The sequence below is a fragment of the Pseudophryne corroboree genome, chromosome 5 (assembly GCF_028390025.1).
Source record: "Pseudophryne corroboree isolate aPseCor3 chromosome 5, aPseCor3.hap2, whole genome shotgun sequence".
Taxonomy (NCBI): domain Eukaryota; kingdom Metazoa; phylum Chordata; class Amphibia; order Anura; family Myobatrachidae; genus Pseudophryne; species Pseudophryne corroboree.
The window spans coordinates 614,579,772-614,600,621 of record NC_086448.1 but is presented as its reverse complement, the minus strand read 5'-3'; the positions used below and the strand labels follow the sequence as shown (position 1 = coordinate 614,600,621).

The 20,850-nt window shown below is 48.5% G+C and overlaps 1 protein-coding gene across 1 annotated transcript in view; it reads right to left on the bottom strand.

The window, feature by feature from the left end:
* Positions 1-20,850, bottom strand: part of LAMA1 (laminin subunit alpha 1) — a 376,319-nt gene that overhangs the window by 58,353 nt on the left and 297,116 nt on the right. Inside the window, exons 50-51 of the mRNA XM_063923508.1 lie at positions 15,813-15,957; positions 13,624-13,765 (exon numbers count right to left, since the gene is read on the bottom strand). Coding sequence (XP_063779578.1) covers positions 13,624-13,765; positions 15,813-15,957 — 287 coding nt within the window. The remainder of the gene's footprint in view (positions 1-13,623; positions 13,766-15,812; positions 15,958-20,850) is intronic.

Sequence of the window (20,850 nt, the reverse complement as noted above, 5' to 3'; positions counted from 1 at the left end):
ATAAACGGACCGCTTTTTTCACTCTATTTGAGTTTGCTTGAGTGCCGCCTGTCTCCATCCATTATATTGAGGATCAGCATTGTTTCTCTAGGAGGGCACTGCAGCACATTGCCATTTGGAGAGGGAGTGCCGGGATTACTACACTTTGTGTATATATATATAAAAAACTATGGGCCTAATTCAGAACTGATCGCTAGGGTGTGATTTTTGCACTGCTACGATCAGGTAGTCACCGCCTACAGGGGGAGGAGGGTAATCGCATGTGCAGGAGAGCTGCAGAAACAGAAGTTTGCGCAGTCTCTGCGCAGCCCAGGACTTACTCTTCCAGTGGGATGATCGGGGCCGGAGCTGACGTCAGAAACCCTCCCTCCAAACGCCTGGTCTCTCCTGCATTTTTCCGTGCACTCCTCTAAACCGGTCAGTTACCACCCACAAACGGCCTCTTTCTGTCAATCACCTTGCGATCGCCTGTACGATCGCTTTGTTCGCACCATCCCATCACTGCCCGACGCTCCCCAGCGCGGCGGACCGACGTGCCTGCGCACTGCAATGCATGCGCAGTTCAGACCCGATCATCTGCTGTGCGAAAATACACAGCTGCGACCGGGTCAGAATTGGGCCCTATAACGGGTCTTATTTTTCAGCAACTGCTGACTAAGAAGCTGATTCAGACCTGATCACTGTGCTGCAAATTTTGCTGTCCTGCGTTCGGGTAGTCGCCGCCCCCAGGGGGAATGTAAATTCACCCGTGCAAGTGTACGATCGTATGTGTACGCAGAGCTGCAAAAATCTACTTTGTGCAGTCTCTGCGCAGCCCAGGACTTACTCCTACAAATATTTGTCATTCATATTAGTCCCCGCCCATGTGTGTGGCCCTCGAACATTCACTGGAAGTGTTAAGCGGCCCCCCAGCTGAAATAATTGCCCACCCCTGTCCTAGAGGATGCTGGGGTCCACATTAGTACCATGGGGATGTACCAAAGCTCCCAGAACGGGAGGGAGAGTGTGGAGGCTCCTGCAGAACTGATTGACTGAACTTCAGATCATCAGAGGCCAAAGTATCGAACTTGTAGAACTTTACAAACGTGTTCAACCCCGACCAAGTAGCAGCTCGGCAAAGTTGTACTGCCGAGACACCCCGGGCAGCCGCCCACGAAGACCCCACCTTACGAGTAGAGTGGGCCTTAACAGATTTTGGACACGGCAGTCCTGCCGTAGAATAGGCATGCTGGATAGTGAACCTAATCCAGCGAGAAATAGACTGCTTAGTAGCAGGACACCCAATTTTCTTGGGATCGTATAGGACAAACAGAGAGTCCGACTTCCTGTGACGAGAGGTTCTCTTCACATAAATCTTCAGAGCCCTCACGACATCCAAGGACTTTGAAGTAATCGAGGAGTCAGTAGCCACTGGCACCACGATAGGATGGTTGATATGAAATGCCGACACAACCTTTGGAAGGAACTGCTGACAAGTCCGGAGCTCAGCTCTATCCTCATGGAAGATCAAGTAAGGGCTTTTGCATGACAAAGCCCTCAGCTCAGAGACACGCCTAGCAGAAGCTAAGGCCAACAAAGTGACCGCATTCCAAGTAAGAAATTTGAGCTCCACCTCCTGTAGAGGCTCAAACCAATCCGACTGGAGAAACTGCAACACCACGTTAAGGTCCTAAGGCGCCGTAGGTGGTACAAAGGGAGGTTGGATATGCAGAACTCCCTTCAAAAAGGACTGAACCTCAGGGAGGGCAGCCAATTGCTTCTGAAAGAAGATGGACAGGGCTGAAATCTGGACCTTCACAGATCCCAATCTCAGCCCCATATCCACTCCTGCCTGCAGGAAGAGGAGGAAACGTCCCAGTTGAAATTCCACTGCAGGAAACTTCTTGGACTCACACCAAGAGACATATTTCTTCCAAATACGATGGTAATGTTTAGACCAGTGGTGGCCAACGCGTGGCTCTTGAGCCACATGCGGCTCTTTCTGTATTCAAATGTGGCTCCCAACACTAAAAGTCACATCACCACAAGAGATATGTAGACTGCCGCACTCCAGCCAGACATGCAGCAGCACTACGTAGACTGAGAACTGAGGGAGCCAAATACACATGGGGGAGCTGGCTGGAGTGACACAGGCGGGTGCTGGCTGGAGTGACACAGGCGGGTGCTGGCTGGAGTGACACAGGAGGGTGCTGGCTGGAGTGACACAGGCGGGTGCTGGCTGGAGTGACACAGGAGGGTGCTGGCTGGAGTGACACAGGCGGGTGCTGGCTGGAGTGACACAGGAGGGTGCTAGCTGGAGTGACACAGGAGGGAACGGAAGTGCATTATGTGAATCTGGCTTTTCAATATATTTTATGCAGATCTGGCCTTTTCAATTATTTGATGTAGAAGTGGCTTTTTCATTGTATTTTATGTTGGATATGGCTTTTTCAATGTATTTTATACCAGGGGCGGCTCGAAGTCGGCTCTTTGATGTACCTAACAAGATATCTTGGCTCTTTGTCTCTGACTGGTTGGCCACCCCTGGTTTAGACGTTACCCCTTTCCTAGCCTGTATGAGGGTAGGAATCCCTTCTTTCGGAATACCCTTCCGAGCAAGAATCAGGCGCTCAACTTCCATGCCGTCAAACGTAGCCGCGGTAAGTCTTGATAGGCGAACGGACCTTGCTGCAGAAGGTCCTCCCGAAGAGGAAGAGGCCTCGGCTCTTCTTGCAGTAGATCCAGAAGGTCCGCGTACCAAGCCCTTCTTGGCCAGTCTGGGGCAATGAGGATCGCTTGAAACCTTGTTCTCCTTACGAGCTTTAGGATTCTTGGTATGAGTGGGAGTGGTGGAAACACGTACACTGACTGAAACACCCACAGAGACACCAGGGCGTCCACCGCCACTGCCTGAGGGTCCCTCGACCTGGAACAATAACGCCAAAGCTTCTTGTTGAGACGAGAGGCCATCATGTCTATTTGAGGTAGACCCCAAAGATCTGTTACCTCCTTGAATACCTCCGGATGGAGACCCCACTCTCCCGGATGGAGATCGTGTCTGCTGAGGAAGTCTGCTTCCCAGTTGACTACTCCCGGAATGAAGATGGCTGACAGTGCCAACGCGTGCTTTTCTGTCTTGTGACCTCTGACATTGCCACTCTGCTCTTCGTTCCGCCCTGTCGGTTTATGTAAGCCACTGTTGTTAAGTTGTCCGACTGTACTTGAACGGCCCTGTTTCTTAGAAGAGGGGCCGCCTGAAGAAGACCGTTGTAGACGGCTCTTAGTTCCAGAATGTTGATGGGCAGGCCAGCTTCCAGGCTTGACCACCTTCCTTGGAAGGTCACCCTTGCGTGACTGCACCCCAGCCCCGGAGACTCACATCCGTCGTTAGCAGGACCCAGTCCTGAATCCCGAACCTGCGACCCTCCAGCAAGTGAGGCAAATGGAGCCACCAGAGGAGTGAATTCTCGCCCTTGGCGACAGACGAGTTCTCTGATGCATGTGGAGGTGAGATCCCGACCCCTTGTCCAGGAGGTCCAGTTGGACGGTTCGAGCATGGAACCTCCCGTACTGGGGAGCCTCGTAGGAGGCCACCATCTTTCCCAATAGGCGAATGCATTGCTGAACCGACACCCGGGGTGGCTTCACGACATCCCGGACCATGGATTGGATCACCAACGCCTTGTTCCGCGGAAGGAACACCCGCTGTACTTCCGTGTCCAGGATCATTCCCAGAAATTACAATCTCCGGGTTGGTTCCAAATGTGACATCGGAAAAATTCAGACTCCACCCGTGACTCTGAAGCAGCCGTGTTGTGAGAACAATGGATTGCAGCAGCCTTTCCCTGGACGATGCCTTTATCAGGAGATCGTAGCATCATCATCTCCGCCATCACCTTGGTAAACAACCTCGGTGCTGTTGAGAGGCCGAACGGCATGGACTGGAACTGAAAATGACAGTCCAGCAATGCGCAGCGGAGATAAGCCTGATGCGGCAGCCAGATCGGAATGTGAAGGTACGCATCCTTGATATCCAGGGATACCAGGAATTCCCCCTCTTCCAGACCTGAAATCACTGCCCTGAGAGACTCCATCTTGAACTTGAGCTCCTTTAGAAAGGGGTTCAATGATTTTAGGTTCAGGATGGGCCTCACCGAACCATCCGGTTTCGGTACCAAGAAAAGGTTCGAATAGTTACCCTTTGTCAGCACGTGCGGTGGTACCGGCACAATGACTTGTGCCTCCACCAGCTTTTGGACAGCGTCCTGTAGCACTGTGCTGTCCTGCAACAGAGTTGGTAAGCCCGACTTGAAAAATGATGAGGAGAGAGACTTTGAAATTCCAACCTGTATCCCTGAGAGACAATATCTACCACCCAGGGATCCAGGCCGGACGAGACCCAGACCTGACTGAACTGTCTCGCTCCCACCGGCCCCACCTCCGGGCCCCCCCCCCCCCCCCCATCCACCGTCATGCGGAGGACTTAGGGGTACCTGAAGCAGGCTTTTGTTCTTGGGAACCTGCAGCGGTAGGTTTCTTGGACTTAACCTTACCTCCCCTGAAGAAGGTATTGGATGATTTGTCCTTTCTGGTCTTGTTGGGCCGAAAGGACTGCTGAGGAGAAGGATCTCTTCAGAGCAGGTGCTGCCAAGGGAAGGTACGGAGACTTACCCGCTGTAGCGGTAGAAATCCACGCGTCTAGGGCTTGGCCAAAGAGAGCCTGGCCTGTATAGGGTAGCGACTCCACACTTCTTCTGGATTCCGCGTCGGCCGACCACTGGCGGAGCCACAGTCCCCGATGAGCTGAAACAGACATGGAAGAAATTCCCGCTGCCATGGAACCCAAGTTTTTCATGGATTCTACCATGAAACCTGCAGAATCATGAATGTTGCGTAAATACAATGCAACCTCATCCATATCCATCGTATCCAAATCCTCCATCAAGGCAGCCGACCACTTCACTATTGCCTTTGCAATCCATGCACTAGCAATAGTAGGACGCAGTATGGCCCCTGAAGCAGTGTACACTGATTTCAGAGTATTATCAATTTTCCTGTCTGCCGGCTCCTTTAAGGCGGTAGATCCCGGTACCGGTAAAACCACCTTCTTTGAGAGTCTGGATACAGATGCGTCAACAATAGGCGGGTTTTCCCACTTTTTCCTATCCTCCTCAGGGAAATGAAAAGCTACCAGAATCCTCTTAGGAATCTGAAACTTCTTTTCAGGATTCACCCAGGCCTTTTCAAATATAGCATTCAGCTTTTTTGACGCAGGGAAGGTTAGCGAGGCTTTCTTGTTTTCAGTGAAGAAAGCCTCCTCAACCTGCTCAGGTGTGGTATCATTACCATTTAACACATCCCTGATAGCCTCTATCAACAACTGTACCCCCCTTGCGAGAGATGCGGATACCCGCAATACATCCCCATCACCATCTGTAGTGTCAGAATCGGTATCCGTGTCGTCTTGTGTTACCTGCACAAGCGCACGTTTGTGGGGGTATAACGTGGGGTGACCGGAGGTACCCAACAAGGGCCACACAGCCACCGAGGACTGGCAACCCTATCAGAGATCTGAGAAATCCAAGTCCTGATAGAGGAAAATAAGATTTTACTCACCGGTAAATCTATTTCTCGTAGTCCGTAGTGGATGCTGGGAACTCCGAAAGGACCATGGGGAATAGCGGGCTCCGAAGGAGGCTGGGCACTCTAGAAAGATTTATGACTACCTGGTGTGCACTGGCTCCTCCCACTATGACCCTCCTCCAAGCCTCAGTTAGGACACTGTGCCCGGACGAGCTGACATAATAAGGAAGGATTTTGAATCCCGGGTAAGACTCATACCAGCCACACCAATCACACCGTACAACTCGTGATACTATATCCAGTTTGACAGTATGAAAACAACTGAGCCTCTCAACAGATGGCTCAACAATAACCCTTTAGTTAGCAATAACTATTTACAAGTATTGCACACAATCCGCACTTGGGATGGGCGCCCAGCATCCACTACGGACTACGAGAAATAGATTTACCGGTGAGTAAAATCTTATTTTCTCTGACGTCCTAGTGGATGCTGGGAACTCCGAAAGGACCATGGGGATTATACCAAAGCTCCCAAACGGGCGGGAGAGTGCGGATGACTCTGCAGCACCGAATGAGAGAACTCAAGGTCCTCCTCAGCCAGGGTATCAAATTTGTAGAATTTTGCAAACGTGTTTGCCCCTGACCAAGTAACAGCTCGGCAAAATTGTAAAGCCGAGACCCCTCGGGCAGCCGCCCAAGATGAGCCCACCTTCCCTGTGGAATGGGCTTTCACTGATTTAGGATGCGGCAGTCCAGCCGCAGAATGCGCCTGCTGAATCGTGTCACAGATCCAGCGAGCGATAGTCTGCTTAGAAGCAGGCGCACCCAGCCTGTTGGGTGCATACAGGATACATAGCGAGTCAATTTTCTTGACTCTAGCCGTCCTGGAAACATAATTTTTCAAGGCCCTGACTACGTCCAGTAACTTGGAATCCTCCAAGTCCCTAGTAGCCGCAGGCACCACAATAGGTTGGTTCAAGTGAAAAACTGATACCACCTTAGGGAGAAACTGGGGACGAGTCCTCAATTCTGCCCTATCCATATGGAAAATCAGATAAGGACTTTTATATGACAAAGCCGCCAATTCTGATACACGCCTGGCCGAAACCAAGGCCAATAACATGACCACTTTCCGCGTGAGATATTTTAGATCCACGGTTTTTAGTGGTTCAAACCAATGTGATTTTAAGAAACTCAACACCACGTTGAGATCCCAAGGTGCCACTGGAGGCACAACCGGGGGCTGAATATGCAGCACTCCTTTTACAATGTCTGAACTTCAGGTACTGAAGCTAATTCTTTCTGGAAGAAAATCGACAGAGCCGAGATCTGTATCTTAATGGAGCCTAATTTTAGGCCCATAGACACTCCTGCTTGTAGGAAATGCAGAAATCGACCTAGTTGAAATTCCTCTGTTGGGGCCTTTTGTGGCCTCACACCAAGCAACATATTTCCGCCATATGCGGTGATAATGTTTTGCAGTTACATCTTTCCTGGCTTGAATCAGCGTAGGAATGACTTCCTCCGGAATGCCCTTTTCCTTTAGGATCCGGCGTTCAACCGCCATGCCATCAAAACGTAGCCACGGTAAGTCTTGGAACAGACAGGGCCCCTGCTGCAGCAGGTCCTGTCTGAGCGGCAGAGGCCATGGGTCCTCTGATATAATTTCTTGAAGTTCTGGGTACCAGGCTCTTCTTGGCCAATCCGGAACCACGAGTATCGTTCTTACTCCTCGCCTTCTTATTATTCTCAGTACCTTTGGTATGAGAGGCAGAGGGGGGAACACATAAACCGACTGGTACACCCACGGTGTTACCAGAGCGTCCACAGCTATCGCCTGAAGGTCCCTTGACCTGGCGCAATATCTTTTATAGCTTTTTGTTGAGGCGGGACGCCTTCATGTCCACCTGTGGCCTTTCCCAATGGTGTACAATCCTTTGGAAGACTTCTGGATGAAGTCCCCACTCTCTCGGGTGGAAGTCGTGTCTGCTGAGAAGATCTGCTTCCCAGTTGTCCACTCCGGGAATGAACACTGCTGACAGTGCTAACACATGATTTTCCGCCCATCGGAGAATCCTTGTGGCTTCTGCCATCGCCAACCTGCTTCTTGTGCCGCTCTGTTGGTTTACATGGGCGACTGCCGTGATGTTGTCTGATTGGATCAGGACCGGCCGGTTTTGAAGCAGAGGCCTTGGCTGACTCAGGGCATTGTAATTGGCCCTCAGTTCTAGAATATTTATGTAGGGAAGTCACCTGACTTGACCAAAGTCCCTGGAAGCTTCTTCCCTGTGTGACTGCCCCCCAGCCTCAAAGGCTGGCATCCATGGTCACTAGGACCTAGTCCTGTATGTCGAACCTGCGGCCCTCTTGAAGATGGGCACTCTGCAGCCACTACAGTAGAGATACCCTGGTCCTTGGAGACAGGGTTATCAGCCGATGCATCTGAAGATGTGATCCGGACCACTTGTCTAACAGGTCCCCCTGAAAAGTTCTTGCATGGAACCTGCCGAATGGGATTGCTTCGTAGGAAGCTATCATTTTTCCCAGGACTCGCGTGCAATGATGCACCGATAACTGTTTTGGCTTCAGGAGGTCTCTGACTAGTGATGACAGCTCCTTGGCTTTCTCCTCGGGGAGAAACACTTATTTCTGGTCTGTGTCCAGAACCATCCCCAGGAACAGTAGACGTGTCGTAGGAAACAGCTGTGTCTTTGGACTGTTTAGAATCCAACCGTGCTGTTGTAGCACTTTCCAAAATAGTGCTACCCCGACTAGCAACTGCTCCTTGGACCTCGCCCTTATAGGGAGATTGTCCAAGTACGGGATCATTAAAAACTCCCCTTTTTCGAAGGAGTATCATCATTCCGGCCATTACCTTGGTAACACCCTCGGTGCCATGTACAGTCCAAACGGCAGAGTCTGGACTTGGTAATGGTAATCCTGTACCACAAATCTGACGTATTCCTGGCGAGGATAGTAAATGGGGACATGCAGGTAAGCATCCTCGATGTCCCGGGATACCATGTAATCCCCCTCGTCCAGGCTTGCAATAACCGCCCTGAGCGATTCCATCTTGAACTTGAATTTTTTTATGTATGTGTTCAAGGATTTTAAATATAAAAAAGGGTCACACCGAACCATGCGGTTTCGGTACCCCAAACCGTGTGGAATAGTAACCCCGTCCTTGTTGAAGTAGGGGCACCTTAAGTATTACCTGATGGGAATACAGCTTATTAATTGCCTCTAGCACAGCCTCCCTGCCTGAGGGAGTTGTCGGCAAGGCATATTTGAGGAAACGGCGGGGGGAAGACATCTCGAATTCCAGCTTGTACCCCTGAAATACTACTTGAATGAAACAGGGATCCACCTGTGAGCGAGCCCACTGATAGCTGAAATTTTTGAGACGGCCCCCCACCGTACCTGGCTACACCTGTGGAGCCCCCGCGACATGCTGTGGCGCCTTTTAAAGTCAGCATCACCTGTCCAGTGACAGGTCTCTAATACCCTCCTGACAGAATGGACATTACATTCATTTTGGATGCCAGCCGGCAAAATATCCCTCTGTGCATCCCTCATATATAAGACGACGTCTTTAATATGTTCTCATGTTAGCAAACTAGTATGTTTGACAGGGTCACCGACCACGCTGCAGCAGCACGCTCTGCAGGTTTCAGTCTAGTACCTGAGTGTGTAAATACAGACTTCAGGATAGCCTCCTGCTTTTTATCAACAGGTACCTTCAAAGTGGCCGTTCCTAAAACGGCAGTGCCACCTATTTTGACAACCGTGTGAGCGCCTTATCCACCCTAGGGGATATCTCCCAGCGTAACTTATCCTCTGGCGGGAAAAGGTACGCCATCATTTCTTATCAGGGGGAACCCACGCTTTTCACACACTTCATTCATTCAACTGATGGGGGAACAAAACACTGCCTGCTTTTTCTCCCCAAGCATAAAAACCCATTTTTAGAGGTTAATGTCAGAAATGTGTAACACATTTTTTATTGCCGGGATCAAGTCACGGATGTTCCTAGTGGATTGTGTATATGTCTCAACCTTGTCGACACTGGAGTCAGACTCCGTGTCGACATCTGTGTCTGCCATCTGAATGAGCGGGCGTTTTTGAGCCCCTGATGGCCTTTGAGACGCCTGGGCAGGCGCGGGCTGAGAAGCCGGCTGTCCCACAGCTGTTACGTCATCCACCCTTTTATGTAAGGAGTTGACACTGTCGGTTAATACCTTTCACCTAACCATCCACTCTGGTGTTGGCCCCAGATGGGGGCGACATCACATTTATCGGCATCTGCTCCGTCACTATATAAGCCTCCTCCTCAAACATGTCGACACAGCCGTACCGACACACCGCACACACACAGGGAATGCTCTGACTGAGGACAGGACCCCACAAAGCCCTTTGGGGAGACAGAGAGAGAATATGCCAGCACACACCAGAGCGCTATATAATGTGGGGATTAACACTATAACTGAGTGAATTTTCCCCCATAGCTGCTTGTATATACAATATTGCGCCTAAATTTAGTGCCCCCCCTCTCTTTTTAACCCTTTGAGCCTGAAAACTACAGGGGAGAGCCTGGGGAGCTTTCTTCCAGCTGCACTGTGAAGAGAAAATGGCGCCAGTGTGTCTGAGGGAGATAGCTCCGCCCCTTTTCCGCTGCCTATTCTCCCGCTTTTTTCTGGATTCTGGCAGGGGTATTTACCACATATATAGCCTCTGGGGCTATATATTGTGGTATTTTTGCCAGCCAAGGTGTTTTTATTGCTGCTCAGGGCGCCCCCCCCAAGCGCCCTGCACCCTCAGTGACTGGAGTGTGAAGTGTGTATGAGGAGCAATGGCGCACAGCTGCAGTGCTGTGCGCTACCTTGGTGAAGACTGATGTCTTCTGCCGCCGATTTTCCGGACCTCTTCTTGCTTCTGGCTCTGTAAGGGGGACGGCGGCGCGGCTCCGGGACCGAACACCAAGGACTGGGCCTGCGGTCGATCCCACTGGAGCTAATGGTGTCCAGTAGCCTAAGAAGCCCAATCCGGCTGCAAGCAGGCGAGTTCGCTTCTTCTCCCCTTAGTCCCTCGCTGCAGTGAGCCTGTTGCCAGCAGGTCTCACTGAAAATAAAAAACCTAATTCTATACTTTCTTTCTAGAGGCTCAGGAGAGCCCCTAGTGTGCATCCAACCTCGGCCGGGCACAAGATCTAACTGAGGCTTGGAGGAGGGTCATAGTGGGAGGAGCCAGTGCACACCAGGTAGTCATAAATCTTTCTAGAGTGCCCAGCCTCCTTCGGAGCCCGCTATTCCCCATGGTCCTTTCGGAGTTCCCAGCATCCACTAGGACGTCAGAGAAAACCACTCTGGTTCCCTTGCTGGAATCTGTGCTAAACCAGTGCTAACCTGATTACATGGAATGGGATCATCCTGTGAGGACAAACCCTCTGCAGCATATGACACTGTATCCCTGGACATTGCTGCTGGTGACCACCAAACACACCACACACACACACACACACACACACACACACACACACACACACACACACGATGGGGTAAGACAGAGTTTCCCCCCCAAGAATGGCAAGAGAGAGACAGAGATTGGAGCCAACCAACACCAGCACTTTACACAAGGAGAAAACCCCCTATCAGCGCTGACTTGTGCTCCTTCTACAACCCCCTGGTACCGTGATGCAGTAATCTGGAGCTGCTGTGGAGGGACCAGGATCTTCCTCAGCTATCAGCATACAGGAAAATGGCGCTGGAACGCTGCAGGGTCCGCTCTGAGGAGAAGCTCAGCCCCCTTCATGGCGCTGTCTTCCCACTCTTCTGATTTGAAAACTGGTCTGAGGATTTGTGCTGGCTGGGATCCCTGGGGCCCGACAGGCTTGCTGACCATAGTAAGGGGTAAGCGCTGGCCCAGGGCGCCCCTCACAGCATGCCTCTGGTGCCGTCCGGGAGCGCGGTTAATACCGCGCTCTATCCCCTGTTGCCGCCATCTTCACACTGGCCCCCCGCTTGCTAGGGGGGTCGGTGACTAACTCACCACTGCTTCAGCTCTGTAAGGGGTCGGCGGCATGCTGCTGGGGTGAGCGGTTCCCCTGCGGTGGAGACCGATCAGCCCCTCTGGAGCTCAGTGTCCAGTCAGCGGAGTCAGTGGCTCAGACCCCGCAGGGCGGACACTGCTCCCCCCCCTTAGTCCCACGAAGCAGGGAGGCTGTTGCCAGCAGCCTCCCTGTAAAATAAAGAAACTCTAAACTAAACTTCAATTAGGAAAGCTCAGGAGAGCTCCCCTAGCTGTGACCAGCTCCTCCAGGCACATTTTCTAAACTGAGTCTGGTAGGAGGGGCATAGAGGGAGGAGCCAGCCCACACTCTTAAACTCTTAAAGTGCCAATGGCTCCTGGTGGACCTGTCTATACCCCATGGTACTAATGTGGACCCCAGCATCCTCTATGACGTAAGAGAAAGTAGGTATAATACAGCTGCCTGTTATTCTAAAAAATAGAACAGAAATACTTGCGTCATAAAAGAGTAAATTGGGTTGGGTATGGCTTACCTGCGCTGGAAATCCTGGCGGTCAGCATACCGACCGCGGGATCCCTGCAGCAGAATGCCGGCAGGAGGCGGTGGGGCGAGTGCAACAAAGCCCCTTGCGGGCTCGGTGGCGAGATGCGCTCACCACAGCTTCTTTTCCCACTCTATGGGGTCGATTCAATTCACTGACAGTTGAATAGCGCCGGGAGTTTGCTCCTGGCGCTATTCAATACAGCGACGAGTGACCCTCAATTGTCAGGAATTCTTCTCTCATCCCCGGGGGATGAGAGAAGAAACCCGACAAAAGTGCTGCCGCGCGGCCGGCGCGAGGCTGAGTCTGTCGGGAATCAGCCTTGCGCCGGGGAGTTAAGTCGGAGAATGCCTGTTCTCCCGACAATTCAACCTGTTTAGTCGGCGAGAACGGGCCATCGCCGACTTAACTGGAGCTGAATTGAATAGCGTCGGGAGCTAATTCCCGACGCTATTCAACTGTCGCTGAATAGAATTGACCCCTTTGGGTGTCTTGGGCACCCACAAGTGGGAATAGTCCCTGCTAGTCGGCATTCCGAATGTTGGGATTTAGAGGGGTGCGGGATCTAGCCGTCGGTTTTGTGACCGGCAGTCATAACTACATCCCTATACCAACTGCCACTCCTTAGATCTAATACACATGTAACTGCTCACAACATTAATGAAAGTCAGGACAATTGAATATCACAAGAGCCATGATGAGAACAATGTCACAAACAGTGAATCTTATCTAGGTAGGTCTTTCCCTAGTAATCTACTGTAAATGATAATTTTCTTTTATATAATATGGTTTAGAATGTTGTACGTTCTAAAATTTTTTTATAGTATGTTTAGCATTACAGTTTCTTAGTTATATATTTATTAAACAATGTTATGTAAAAGTTATGTACTTCAATGTCATTTAATTTTTTGTAAGCACATTGGGGCTGATTCAATTACCTACAGGTGCCGCTAAAACAGCTTTGGAAGGATTGGCGGTATATGCAATATGAGGTTAATTTCTGCTTGCAGCCTATGGAGGTGCTTGACATTTTTGCACTTACAGTATAAGTGCAGTGCAATCACCTCCACTATACTTGCTATGTACTTGTGTCTGAATGTGGGTTTTACAACTAATTAATAATAACATTTGTTAATTCTTAACCAAATCTGCCAAGCATACTAAGGTTTAATTTCTTTGATAAAAACTGTGATTTAATAAAAACAATTTGCTTGGGACAGCAAGTGTTCACCACTTTTACCTGAGACTTGCAGTCTTCTAGCTAACAGTGATTTCATCATAAAGATGACTGAAATGATAGATTTTACTGTTAGTTATTTTTTTCAGTATTATTCTAGTCACAGCACAAGACCTGTATAAGGCAAAGTTTATGACTATGGGGCTAACTCTAAAGCTGTAAAGGCAGGTACAGGAATTCTACAATTAATCATTGCATTTAGTTGCTCTTTTAGATCTCCAGATTATTAGCTTAATAGGTACAGTAATAATAACATACCTGATAACCCTGGAACTAGGAAGCCCACCAATATATATGGGATCCTTATCTGACCTGTTAAGGTCTGAAGCAATACCAGGGGCTTCTCCCTGTTTGCTTTCTCTCTGGCTGGAGTTGTAGGAATCCATGACAATTAGAGTACCTATGCAGCAATGAAAAATTTAACTATTATTTGAAATATATATATATATATATATATATATATTTATTTTATTGTTCCAATCATGCACCTGAAGATCTAATGTACTACAGGTTGAGTATCCCATATCCAAATATTCCGAAATACGGAATATTCCGAAATACAGACTTTTTTGAATGAGACTGAGATAGTGAAACCTTTGTTTTTTGATGGCTCAATGTACACAAACTTTGTTTAATACACAAAGTTATTAAAAATATTGTATTAAATGACCTTCAGGCTGTGTGTATAAGGTGTATATGAAACATAAATGAATTGTGTGAATGTACACACACTTTGTTTAATGCACAAAGTTATAAAAAATATTCTCTAAAATGACCATCAGGCTGTGTGTATAAGGTGTATATGAAACATAAATGCATTCTGTGCTTAGATTTAGGTCCCATCACCATGATATCTCATTATAGTATGCAATTATTCCAAAATACGGAAAAATCCGATATCCAAAATACGTCTGGTCCCAAGCATTTTGGATAAGGGATACTCAACCTGTACTATACACATTATTGACTTTTTCATTGCAGAACATCATAATCACAGATGTATGTCCAATATTCACTGCAACTTCAATCACTCTTGCAAAATGTGACACTACTAATTATAAGTATTTTTTGCTGACAATTTTATGAACCTGTGCTGTCATCCAAAATGGTCACCTGACACTACAATATGCAGTAGGAAGATTTCACAAGACATATGTTTAGTAGTTGCAGTTAGAGCAAAGGTCTAAAGATTAGATAAGGGTTTTGCAATCCTTTACAGCACTGCAGTGCCTGCAAATCTTTATATGCTCCCTGCTGGGAAGTATTCTGTTATACTGTGAGCAGTGTGATATTTCTTACTGACTAGAAATGTGCTGTAAATGGAATGGCGCTAGGCAATAATCCGGCATTCTGCGAATATAGGTATGATACAATATTTGATATATAAGCATCCCTTTTCTATAGTAATGAAATAACTTCACATCAGAACTCTCTCATACAATTTACAAGAATAATAACTTACCCAGGGCCGTAACTACGTGTGTGCCAAGTGGGCTTGGCACACAGCGCAGTTGCCCTGAGGGCGCACGGCCAGCGGCATGTAATTAGTCAAATTGACTCATTACATGCCGCCTCTGAAGTCTGCGCCATGCGCCACCGCCGCACTGAGGAGGAGAGCAGCGCTGGGCAGCAGGTTCCTCCATCCCAGCATCCACAGCAGCGCCGGGCAGCCAATACGGAAGGAGAGGGGGATGCTGCAGCGGCGCTTACTACCAATGAAATAGTGCTGCTGCGGCTCCAGTCCCCCTCCCTCCTCCTCCTTCTCACCTGCCTGCACCGAGGGAGCTGCACGAGGAGCCTGTCAGCGGGGAGATGGTAAGTATGTCTCTCTCTCTCTCTCTCTCTCTCTCTCTCTCAGGGGGACACCGTCTGCCATAATGTGTAAAAAGGGGGCCTGGTTGCCGCAATGTGTAAAAAGGGGACCTGGCTGCCGCAATGTGTAAAAAGGGGGCCTGGCTGCCGCAATGTGTAAAAAGGGGGACTGGCTGCCGCAATGTGTAAAAAGGGGTACTGGCTGCCGCAATGTGTAAAAAGGGGGCCTGGCTGCCGCAATGTGTAAAAAGGTGGACTGGCTGCCGCAATGTGTAAAAAGGGGGACTGGCTGCCACAATGTGTAAAAAGGGGGACTGGCTGCCGCAATGTGTTAAAAGGGAGACTGTCTGCTGTAATGTGTAAAAAGGGGGACGCTGTCTGCTGTAATGTATAAAAGGGGCTCTACCTGGTGTAGTGGCGCTACTGTGCAGCGTAATTTGAATAATGTAGAATACTGTGCACCGTAGTATGAATAGCTATTATTTTGTGGCCACGCCCCTTCCCCATGAAGCCACACCCCTATATATTTTTCGCGCGCCTACGGCACGCACTGCCCCTATCTTACATGGGGGGGGGGCGCCAATGTAGTTTCTTGCACACAGCGCTAAAATGCCTAGTTACGGCACTGAACTTACCCAGCTTTTTGTTTCGATTAAAGACAACTTTATACCACTCTCCATTATTGTAACGACCATCTGTTGTCAGGACCAAAGGACCCGAACCTAATTCCACTGAAAGTCTCAACTTTCCATCCACTATCTCCAGAGACAGGAAATCTCTCTGACAAAGGAAAAATACATTAATCATATTGGAAAAGTGTCATTATTATAATTTTACCCATGTGCATGTTGTGTCTTAGTTCAAGGTTTTAAATAAATTTAAAGGAGGTATTCAATTACCAGCGTTGCAACGATTATTCTGGCAGTTTATGGCAACAAACAATATAGATTTTTCCATGCACACCATAGCGGCATGAGGGAAAATGTATGCGATGCTGAGGTACTGTATTTATCAACAATGCGCACAGTTGCACATTGCGACCACGCATCACCAATTAAATACCATTTATGACTATAATGCAATGCTAAATATTGTGCACTGTATTCCTACTGACTGTCAGGGAGATTGTATACAATGCTAAATATTGTGCACTGTAATCCTACTGACTGTCAGGGAGATTGTATGCAATGCTAAATATTGTGCACTGTAATCCTACTGACTGTCAGGGAGATTGTATACAATGCTAAATATTGTGCACTGTAATCCTACTGACTATCAGGGAGATTGTATGCAATGCTAAATATTGTGCACTGTAATCCTACTGACTGTCAGGGAGATTGTATGCAATGCTAAATATTGTGCACTGTAATCCTACTGACTGTCAGGGAGATTGTATACAATGCTAAATACTGTGCACTGTAATCCTACTGACTGTCAGGGAGATTGTATACAATGCTAAATATTGTGCACTGTAATCCTACTGACTGTCAGGGAGATTGTATGCAACGCTAAAAACTGTGCACTGTAATCCTACTGACTGTCAGGGAGATTGTATGCAATGCTAAATACTGTGCACTGTAATCCTACTGACTGTCAGGGAGATTGTATGCAATGCTAAATATTGTGCACTGTAATCCTACTGACTATCAGGGAGATTGTATACAATGCTAAATACTGTGCACTGTAATCCTACTGACTGTCAGGGAGATTGTATACAATGCTAAATATTGTGCACTGTAATCCTACTGACTGTCAGGGAGATTGTATGCAACGCTAAAAACTGTGCACTGTAATCCTACTGACTGTCAGGGAGATTGTATGCAATGCTAAATACTGTGCACTGTAATCCTACTGACTGTCAGGGAGATTGTATGCAATGCTAAATACTGTGCACTGTAATCCTACTGACTGTCAGGGAGATTGTATTCAACGCTAAATACCGTGTACTGTAATCCTACTGACTGTCAGGGAGATTGTATGCAATGCTAAATATTGTGCATTATAAACCTACTGTGAGGGAGGCTGGAACTACTGTCCAAAACAGTGGACCTCATCAAAGGGGATGCAGTTACAATTCCGGCTATCAGGATCCTGGCGTACAATAGACCGACGCAGAAAATAGGATTTTGGGATTTACCAGGTAAATCCTTTTCTTTGAATCCATAGGGGGCACTGGAGTACTCTTAGGGATATGGACGGCTTCCGCAGGAACAGGGCACTGAATATTTAAATTTCAAACTCTCCTCCCCTCTATATCCCAGAGTACCTCAGTGTTTTTTACTGAGCCGAACATGAGCTATAGAGAGGTTAACAATGGAGAATTACATATAACATAACGGACAACAATGAAGTTGACACATAACGTTACTGACAACTAAACAGTTGGCACCATAACCGATAGAACTTGAAACTTTGAACCAGTCGGTGAGAATGTGTTACCATAAGATCCCCTGAACTTATCACAAACCAGGTAAAACTGCTCTGGGTGGGCGTCCAGTGCCCCCTATGGATTCAAAGAAAAGGATTTACCTGGTAAGTACCAAAATCCTATTTTCTTTTTCATCCACTAGGGGTCCCTGGAGTACTCTTGGGACGTACCAAAGCTTCCCCCGTGGGCGGGAGAGCTGTTTGGCACCTGTAACACAACGCGGCCAAAGCTAGATGCTGATGCCGCAAACGTATCAAACTTGTAAAAGCGCACAAACGTGTGCACTGATGACCATATAGCTGCACGGCAAAGCTGCGTCGTAGAAGCCCCACGACCAGCTGCCCATGAATTTCCCACAGAACGTGTGGAATGAGCTGTTACTGATGTAGGCGGCTGTAACCTAGCATGAAGGTAAGCCTGACGTATGGTCAGTTTAATCCATCTGGATAAGGTCTGCTTAGAAGCTGGCCAACCCATCTTGGCAACATCATAGAGAACAAACAACGTATCCGTCTTACGAACTGTAGACGTTCGGGATACATAAACGCGTAGTGCGCGTACCACATCTAAAGTTCCTGAATCTCCTGTTAACACAGGAACTACTGTAGGTTGATTGATGTGAAAAGATGACACTACCTTTGGTAAGAAAGCGGGATTAGTCCGAAGTTCCGCTCTGTCATCATGAGACACTAAATACGGTGGCTTGCATGACAAGGCACCCAAATCTGAAACACGCCTTGCCGAAGCTAAGGCTAGTAGAAAAATAGTTTTCCAAGTGAGAAACTTAATATCCACTTGTTGTAAGGGTTCAAAATATGAAGACTGTAAAAAATCTAAAACCAGATTCAAGTCCCATGGAACTGTAGGTTGAATGAATGGAGGCTGTACTCTGAGGACACCTTGCAGAAAAGTGTGTACAGACGGCAATAGAGCCAATCGTCAAGTAAATTGACAAAGCAGATACCTGCACCTTTAGTGTAGATAAACGCAGTCCTCCATCTAACCCCCGTCTGTAGAAATAACAAAAGACGGGATAACTTGAAAGATGATGTCGGAAACTTCCGAGCTTCACACCAACCTATATAGGCACGCCAAATTCTGTAATAATGAGCTGCCGTAACCGGCTTCCTAGCACGTAACATGGTTGGTATAACCGGTTCTGGAATGCCCTCTTTTCTTAAGAGGGCAGTCTCAACAGCCACCCCGTCAAACGCAGCCGCGCTAAATCGGAGTAAAGGAATGGACCCTGTTGTAACAGGTCCGGACGTAGCGGGAGCGGTCAAGGATCATCTGCGAGTAGTCCACGGAGATCCGAGAACCAAGCTCTCCGAGGCCAATGAGGCGCCACTAGTATGACTGTGGCGGACTCTCTTTTTATCCGTTTTAGCAACAGAGGAAGCAGCGGAAACGGTGGAAACAGATACACGAGGCTGTACGGCCACGCGATTGTGAGAGCATCCACCGCCACTGCCTTTGGATCTCGCATTCTGGACACATACTGGGGCGTTTGGTGATTGTGGCGAGAAGCCATCAGATCCACTTGAGGGTAACCCCACCTCTGGACCAACATGTGAAACACTTCTGGATTTAATGCCCATTCTCCTGGATGAAAATCCCGACGGCTGAGATAATCCGCCTCCCAGTTGTCCACTCCCGGAATGAACACTGCCGACAATATCACTTGGTGATGCTCGGCCCAATTGAGGATTCGAGCTACATCCCGCATTGCCATGCGGCTTCTCGTTCCTCCTTGTTTGTTGATGTACGCGAACGCCATCGCGTTGTCTGACTGCACCTGGACAGTCTGCGAGCGAAGCATGTGCACTGCTTGTCGTAGCGCATTGTAAATTGCCCGGAGTTCCAGGACATTTATAGACAGCAATCTTTTGTGATCCGCCCAGATACCCTGGAGCTGACAATTTTGAACTACAGCTCCCCAACCTCTGAGACTGGCGTCCGTCGTTAGAATTATCCATTTCCAGGCACCGAACTGTTTCCCTGCGGTTAGATTGTGTACGTTGAGCCACCAAAGTAGAGATACCCTGGCCCGTGGCGACAACCTCACCCTGTGATGAATCTGCAGATGCGAGCCCGACCACTGTGCGAGCACATCCAGTTGAAAAGGACGTGAGTGAAATCTTCCGAACTGAAGCGCTTCGAAAGCCGCCACCATTGTGCCTAAGAGGCGAATGCACAAATGTACCGAGACTGTGCGTGGCTTGAGCACTAATTGTACCAGATGACGAATAATCTGTACTTTCTGTTCTGGTAAGTAAATTCTTTGATTTACCGTATCGAGAATCATACCTAGGAATTGAAGTCTTTGAGACGGAATTAGATGTGATTTCTTGAAGTTGACAATCCAACCACGCTGAACTAGTATATTGTACGTGAGCAACGCATGTTGGAGGACCATCTGTTGAGACGGAGCTTTGATGAACAGATCGTCCAAGTACGGAACTATTATCACTCCCAGGGATCTGAGATGAGCTATCATCACAGACATCACTTTGGTGAATACCCGAGGCGCTGACGAGAGGCCAAACGGTAGAGCCTGAAACTGGTAATGGTTCTGGCGTATCGCAAACCACAAGAACCTCTGATGAGGTGTCCAAATCGGAATGTGTAAGTACGCATCCTTGAGATCCAGCGCAATCATGAATTCCTGTGGCTCTAAACCTGCAATTACTGACCGCAGAGATTCCATCTTGAATCTGTAGTAAGTGACATACTGATTGAGACCCTTTAGGTTCAATATTGGCCTGACTGAGCCATCCGGCTTCGGTACCACAAACAGACTGGAATAATAACCCTGACCCTGTTGGTGTACAGGGACCGGAATACAAAACTGCTGACTCCAGTAGGGACTGAATGGCAATTTGCAGAACCGCCCTCTTGTCGTCCGACAGAGGCAATCCTGTCTTGAAAAACCGCAGTGGCGGAAGACAGTAGAACTCTATTTTGTAACCTTTTAACACTAAATTGTGGATCCACCCATCCGCGGATGTCTTGAACCACGCCAAATGGAACGTCTGAAGGGGTGCTCCCACAATCGGAGAACCGAGATGGGCTGGGAGCCCGTCATGCCACTGGCTGGTCGGTGACCTTAGCGTCCTGACGACTGGTGTTGGTTTGTTGGAAACCACGTCCTCGACCTTGTCTACCAGGCGTAGCTGTTCCTCTACCACGGCCTCGAAAGGGCTGAGGTCTAAAGGATTTGAACGGCGGGCCAGAGTATTTCCGTC